Below are 7676 nucleotides of genomic sequence, written 5' to 3'. Positions count from 1 at the left end.
ACTCCCCAGGATACTGACAAAATTTTGCAGAGAAGCCTGCAGAGCACAGTGTGAACTAGATCTGCTGCACTACAGAGCTTACTAATAAGCTTGCCCATCTCTTCCAAATATCACAGTTGTCTTCACATATTGAAAAGCAATTAAAATCGACAGCACGTAACATATTACAGCTGTAGTAAACATTTCCCTTGGCCATGGCAAACAGCCCTGGGAGCTCTAAACTGCAAACAACAGCCCCTCCTCCTGTTTGTGGTGGGGATGCACATTTAGCTTCAACTCTGCAAAACCTGTTTTTCTCCCAAGTTTTTTGTTTGTCCTTTGTAATCTCCCGGGGAGCCATAACCTCCAGAGTATTGCATTTAGAAAAATTAAATTCCCTGAATAAACTGGGGCTCATTGTTCTGGAGTTTATGGAAAGTGTAGACTCTACTAGAAACAAGAATTAATCATGGATTGCTGAGGGGGATGCACACCCTACATAGTATTCATTTCTCACTGGGTACAGGTTTATCTGGTTAATCCCACACACTGATATTCATTAGCTAAATGAATACACCCACAGCCAAACAGCATGAATTTGCGGGGTTGTTAGTTGGCATAACTTCAGTGACTGTTAACAGGCCTTCATTCTTTATATACCAGTTGTCAGTCATAGCCCTGTTTGTGATTTATAGGAGAGATAACTGCTATCATCATCCTGCAAATAAAAAGATACAAGGAAGAAGCATAGGGCTTGTCTGAGGCTACTGTGGAGCCAGCAACTTAAAATATGACAGATCCATGTCTCTATTTGTGAATATAAATTGTCTAATGGTGTTGCCCTTTTCTTACTGGTCACAGCTCCTGTGAGGTGCCTTAGTCCACAAACAGAGCCTGTATTTGAAAATAATTTTTCAAGAATAATGAGCTCTCAGATCCTGTGTTAATTTTAAACTAGATGTTGCTGCAGAAATGTGTCATGTCTCATGATGTATTATCCTTTTGCTCTTTGATCAATTCCTTCTGCTTGTTGGGTTTGCAATTAAGTGTCTTGCAGGAGATTCCCGATTTTGATTTGATTTGCTGATTACTTGTCGGGGCATTGCAGGAATTAGACTGCAGGAGGGTGATTTGTTCGAGGAGGGCAAGCACCACACCCAGCCGTTCCCTCACACACCTTAGAGCCAAAGCAAGCCTTACAGTGTGGGTAAGTGCTGAATTTCATCACCTGCATTACAGTCTGTGCTTGGGGCTGAGCTGGGGCAGAGCTTGGATTTTAAATTTACAGGAACCTTGAGTTACTGTTGGGATAGCTGAAAATCCAAATAAAGGCAATTTCTACAGCCTGCATAAACCCTCTGATCTATTTGAAAATTTTCTGTCAGTGTAAATTTTTGAGCAAGTTTTAACAGGTCCTGTCTTTAAAATCTTGAAGTAAAATTTCAGAGACTGTTAAGGACACAAAGTTCGTCTCAAAAAAAATCTCATCCCTGTCCCATTTTGTGCACCTTGCGCATTAAAATAACTGCTGCCTTGTCTTTGGCCGCAGCCGAGCAGCAGGCAGCGGGCAGCACGCAGGCCAGCGCAGGCACCCGGCCGCACGGTGCCCCTCGTGCCCGGGAGACCGCAGGATCCTTTGGGATAGCCCGGGATACTGTGGGATAGCCCGGGACACTCTGGGATAGCCCGGGACACTCTGGGATAGCCCGGGATACTCGGATAGCCTGGGACACTCTGGGATAGCCCGGGATACTCGGATAGCCTGGGACACTCTGGGATAGCCCGGCATACTCGGATAGCCTGGGACACTCTGGGATAGCCCGGCATACTCGGATAGCCTGGGACACTCTGGGATAGCCCGGCATACTCGGATAGCCTGGGACACTCTGGGATAGCCCGGCATACTCGGATAGCCTGGGACACTCTGGGATAGCCCGGCATACTCGGATAGCCTGGGACACTCTGGGATAGCCCGGCATACTCGGATAGCCTGGGACACTCTGGGATAGCCCGGCATACTCGGATAGCCTGGGACACTCTGGGATAGCCCGGCATACTCGGATAGCCTGGGGCAGCCCGCGCCCAGCGAGTGAGGCGGCGGCCCTGTCCGAGGGCGCCCCCTGGCGGCCGCCCGCCCGTCGCGGCCTCAGGCCCGGCCGCGTTGCCCTCTGCGGTGTCAGGGGGGTTCCGAATTCGCGAGCGAGTGTTTCCATCACTCTTCCCATGGAATGTACTTGCTGCCGTAAGTTGCAATGTCCTCAGATTGCTCTAGTCTTTATCTCGCCTATGCCAGGCATCCCTCTGGATCCCTTCCCTCCGTGGCTCCAGGAGTGCTGCTTGTGCTGTCAGTGTGTGTGTGTGTGTGTTGTTCTGCAAAGGGTAAGTTTGGAAAAGGCTTTAAAGCTCTTCCAATTATCGGAGGAAAAGAGTATCTCAATAAATATAAACCAAGTGAGAAGGCTGTGGAAAAAATTGGTCTGAAGGTAGCAGCCACTTAGATATCCTTGGCTCTCTCAAAGGCTGCATACCTCTGCTCAGGGTTGTGATCTACTTGTGCAGGCCTGGATGACAGAACCTTGCTTGGGATTGAGAGATTTTCTCGAGCTCCTTCAGGAAGTGCCAGCTCAGTTCTGCCCAGTCCATGATAAGAGTCAGGCTGTGGGGTAGGAGGGTGTTTCTGACTGTCCCTGTGGTACTTTTGAGGAGCCCAGGGTAGCAGCAGCAATGTGAGAAACTCTGGAGGACCATGTCACCCTGTTATTCTGAGGCCAAGTGGCCTGGTATTCACCTAGCAAGCCTAAAGCTACCTGGCTTGGTGAATTCCAGGGGACAATACCAGGACTAGCTATTCAATGGAAAGGACATGTTTGTGGCATTTATCCCTTCCTTCCTTCCTTCCTTCCTTCCTTCCTTCCTTCCTTCCTTCCTTCCTTCCTTCCTTCCTTCCTTCCTTCCTTCCTTCCTTCCTTCCTTCATTCCTTCCTTCCTTCCTTACTTCCTTCCTTCCTTCCTTCCTTCCTTCCTTCCTTCCTTCCTTCCTTCCTTCCTTCCTTCCTTCCTTCCTTCCTTCCTTCCTTCCTTCCTTCCTTCCTTCCTTCCTTCCTTCCTTCCTTCCTTCCTTCCTTCCTTCCTTCCTTCCTTCCTTCCTTCCTTCCTTCCTATCCCCTTGTTATTTTATATGCAAGTTTCACATCACTTTAATTTGTTACCTTTCTAATTTGAAGAGTCCTAGTTTACTTAATCTTTTCTATAAAGGGGGGTGTTCCACGTATTTAACTATCCTTGGTGCCCTTCTTACTTGTGAATAGCAATGATCAGCTCAGAGTCCACAATTTCATACACGAAGTTGGATTTTTTTCTCCTCGAGCATCACTTGACATTTAACTGCAATAAATAGTAGTGCTGGCAAATGAGAGGGAGCAGAAAAAAGCAGCAAGATTGGAAAAGTGTGGGATGCTGCCTTCTGGGGGCAGTGTGTGCTTGTGTAATTACAGTAACTGCAATCACTTCTCAAGTGCAAACACACGGTGGTTGTTTCAAGAATTCCTCTTACACTCTTTGCACCTCCTGTACTCCTTCATGGTGCGACCATTACTTGAGTAATTAAGTAAATCCTTCACTTTCCTGCAACCTCTACTTGCCAGAGTTTCGTCTCTTTTTACTTTGACTGTCTTTGGAGTATTTTTTTTCTCAATACATAGGCATATTAATTTTCACTCATAACCTCTTCCTAGCAGAAGGCTATTTGAAGGGATCCTACAGAGATACCCTTTGTGGAGGCTGGGCTTTCAGTAAAGATTGTCTCAGCAAGCTGCTAAAACCAGTGGTCTCCTGCTTGTTGTATGACAGAAGCAAGTGGCACCTTCAGCCTGGAAAACCCTAATTCACATTAAACTTCTGGGTGCTGAAAGGTAGGCTTTGGGGTCTTTGATGTCTCCGGTTACAGTGTGTATGGAATATATAGCATCATTTTTTTCTGAAAAATACAAGAAAATAGTAATTGACATAGGTTATTTTGTTTGTTTGTTGTACTACATCTTCATGCTTAGAAATGTTTTGCAGTAAGTGCTGACTGAGATGAATACAAAAGGAAGGAGTACCTCATAGCTAGAATAGCTTGATGTTAAATTTGCAGTAATTTTCAGGAAAAATTACTTAAGTGAATTATGAGGCATCATGGGGGATGCTTCTGCATTTGTTCTTTGTGCTTTTCCCACTCATTTTTATATGTAATATTAAAAGGCTGTTATAAATAGGTTCTTAGAAATTAAATTTGAATATATGTTTTTGGCTATCTTGTATAAATCAGGTATTGTCCTTAAATATATTAATGGACATTTGTGATTTCTCCTCTAAATAGTTAAAAAATACCTAGTGATAAAGATGATTTCCTAAGTGCCAAAAATCTTTTTGACCTGGTAAACTGAATCTGAATAATGGTTTCTGATTTCACCATTGAGGTAAATGACACAGAAAAGGGAGAGAGAAATTTGCTTTGAGTCCCTTCTCTAATTACTTTTTTGCCATGATTAGGAGTTCTGCCTCTGGAATGATGTCCAGTCATGACTAATTATTGCAATTCTCTTTTTATCCCACTGTATTGTTGTACATCACTATGCAAATACTTGCTGACCTGTGCAAATAAGAAGCCTATCTCCAAAGAGCTCTGTTTGCCACCAAGAAGGCACAATAACTGTTCAGTAGAGGAAATTCTCTATGATAAAAAGGTAGGATTGTCTGCTTCAAGATCCCATGGTAAGGTTAGATTTAACAAGGGAACACTGGCAAATGAGCACAAAGAGTTTTACAGGAGCAGAAGTTGTGGTGTTGGACAGACAGACACACAGCTGAAGCTGATTGAAAGGAATGTAGTTTTGCCATGTGGGTAATTCATACCTCCTTAAACTGGAGTGTTTTCTTGCCAATTAAACTGCAGGATTTAAATGACTGTTGTGGATGTGGTTTTAACCCTCGGGCAGTCTGGAGATCTGGACAGCTGGGATCTTTACACCTGGGTGAGATCTGTGTGTTGGGTGGCCCAGCCCACCCAGAGATGCAGGTCAGGTCCCTTAGCTGTCGCTATTCGCCACACGCGGCTGGCTGGGCAGCAGCTCTGCAGGGTGAGCGCAGCCGCTGCCGCGAGGTGTCTCCCGACGGTGCTTTCTTGCGGGCGTCTGAGCATCACAAGTTCCTGCCTAGTGATCAAAACTCTTCCAGTGCAGCATACAGCTCAGCCGACGCTCTCCTCCTTTGCTACTAACTTTTCCTGACCGTTAAGGAAGAAAATTGAAGCTGTTTTATTTGGACTGCCTTTCATGGCCTTATGTACTGTGATCTCCTGATGACATTCAGTGTCTGTAGGTCTTGAGACCTTGCCATGCTTATGCATGTTCTATAAATGCTAAATTACATTGGCAATGGATTTTAATTTTTCCCTTTTTTCTTATGAGTCAGTAATAGCAGGACTGTTCCAATAGTCATGGATACTTTTTCTCTTCCTTACCCTTCACTCAGATGTCCCACATCTGTTTCAGCTGTATGCAGTTTGCATATTTTTCCCTGCTGCTTCTTAAATATTTATTGTTAGAAAATTTCCCTATACAATGCATATGGATTAAGTACTTGGCAGCACTCCTCTTCCTTCTCAGTTGTGCTGGCGGACTTACATGAGGATGGGTCCCCACAAGCATCATTCCCAAAGGGCATGCGTGCTTCCAAGGTGGTGCTGAAAGCCACATATGAGTCCTGAATATCACTTGTCCTGTGCTCCTGTTCCTAGAACAGTTTCAGAAGCAAAAATAGTTCCAGAAGCAACACACACAGACAGGGTGGCATAAAAGCCCAGCATGTGTAGCATGTTGTTGACTGAGCCTGTGCTGGCATTTGGAGAAGTTATGCTGGAAACTTGAATTGTGAATGTCACTGTCGCTGGGCCTTGTGTTTGAACCAGCCTAAGGCCAGAGCAACCACATGTTGTGTGTTTGAGCAAAGCTTTATGCTAATGTGTTGTGAAGGTAGACTTGAGGCAACCAAAATCCACTAATAATGTGTATCCTTTTCACCTAATACAACATTTGCTATTGTTCTGGCTATACACTTTATAACTAACAAAGTTCTAGCTTGAGAAAGGCGTTGTGAACACAGGAGGCTAGATTCTAATCTCTAGCATTGAGATAATTTCTGTAAGGTTTGGCCTGTTAGCAGGTGGACAGAGACAAATAAATTAAATGCACAAAGTGTGCCTGGTGTCTATAAGAAGGCCTCATCTCTAAATCAGTTGGGTAGTGATCATAGCTCCAAACTGCATCCATCACAGTGTTTCACATACAGAAAAGAGCTGCTGATCCAGGCAGTCACCTTTGTGATATCAGTCTTGGTAAATATGCTTTAGAAAATTATAAAGAAACTTTCAGTTACCAAGAAATGCATACCATCCCAAGAGAACAAGATTAGACTCTTGAGACAAAATGATGAAGGTATACATTTAAATAAATAGGCAATATATAGGTTTAGAAAGCATCTAAGTTGTTGACAGAAAAATATGAACATGATGTGAAACTATTCTCAAACCAAGAGAAATGGAATCACATGGGAGTTTCAAACATCTTGTGTGTGCCTGTAAAACTCTGAGTTTTGCACTGAAATGGTATTTCTAGTGGCATGTAATACAACTAAGTTTTTAACTCCCCTGTTCTCTCCTGAGCCAACACCATCCCAGCCCTGGGCTTGAGGACCACCCCGTGGAGTCAGGGAAAGCCCAGATTGCGCTTTCACCTACCTCTGTGCCTGTCTAGGAATAAAGACAGATGCCAAAGCTGAGACAGATGTTAGTTCTGTGGATTTTAGTTACAGCCAGCAGGTGTGAATTCCACGGGGAACTTGCTCTCACTGTAAAAATGACAGCCGAATGTTACAGCTGCGTGGGATCACAGAGTGCACATCCTCTTCCAAACTCACTCAGAAGCAAAAGCTAAATGGAGTTTGGCTCTTAATTGCATTGACAGCATTCATTTTCTCATGCAGACATAAAATGCTTTGTCAGTCTTTCTCAGACACACCCACTAGCCTATCCTTATTTGCTGCAGGGAGCTCACTTTGAGTCAGTTCCTCCCTATTGTTTCTGGATCCTTGGCCTTTACACATAATTTTTTGTGTTTCTTGGAATATACACGTAAAATCACCTTTCATCTTTTCTTGCACAGTATCTCTCTGCTTTTGTTCCCATTTGTGGGACAGCAGTACACATATACACCTGACCTATGCACTATCCAGTCCCATGTACACGTGCACACCTCAGCATGAGTCACCTTATCCACATCTTCGTTGCCAGAAACATGCTTCTGCTTCCTGCACTCGCTCACACGCACTTCTGTGATTTGCAAGTATTCAAGAAACAAACAGCCACAAGCTAGCATCTTACTCTGTTGCTGGGATGTATTTTTTCACTGGTAATTCTCAAATGTAACATAAGGTCATTAAACATGGAAATAAAACCCTCCTCTGCAGTACAGAAATTAGATACTTGAGGGCTTCTGAATGTGCAAATATTTGTGTTTCCGCACAGTCAGGTGTGTTTGCCTACTGCCCTTCAAAGGCAGGAAGTCCGTGTCACTGCAGACTCACAGTGGTGGATTCTTAATGGGGATCCCAACCCAAACTGACAGATGTTGGGTGTAATTTTTTTAACCTGTCAAGAA

General features: G+C 44.2%; 1 protein-coding gene across 1 annotated transcript in view; it reads left to right on the top strand.

The window, feature by feature from the left end:
* The first annotated feature begins 2144 nt into the window (after positions 1-2144).
* The window catches only part of CAMK2G (calcium/calmodulin dependent protein kinase II gamma), a 134443-nt gene continuing 128911 nt past the window's right edge, over positions 2145-7676 (top strand). The window contains exon 1 of the mRNA XM_085065561.1: positions 2145-2221. Coding sequence (XP_084921687.1) covers positions 2208-2221 — 14 coding nt within the window. The 5' untranslated portion in view covers positions 2145-2207. The remainder of the gene's footprint in view (positions 2222-7676) is intronic.

Source organism: Lichenostomus cassidix, chromosome 6 (genome assembly GCF_008360975.1).
Source record: "Lichenostomus cassidix isolate B80296 chromosome 6, HeHo_3.0, whole genome shotgun sequence".
Taxonomy (NCBI): Eukaryota; Metazoa; Chordata; class Aves; order Passeriformes; family Meliphagidae; genus Lichenostomus; species Lichenostomus cassidix.
Note: the sequence above shows the minus strand (reverse complement) of the source record. Positions and strands in the feature narration are given on the sequence as shown.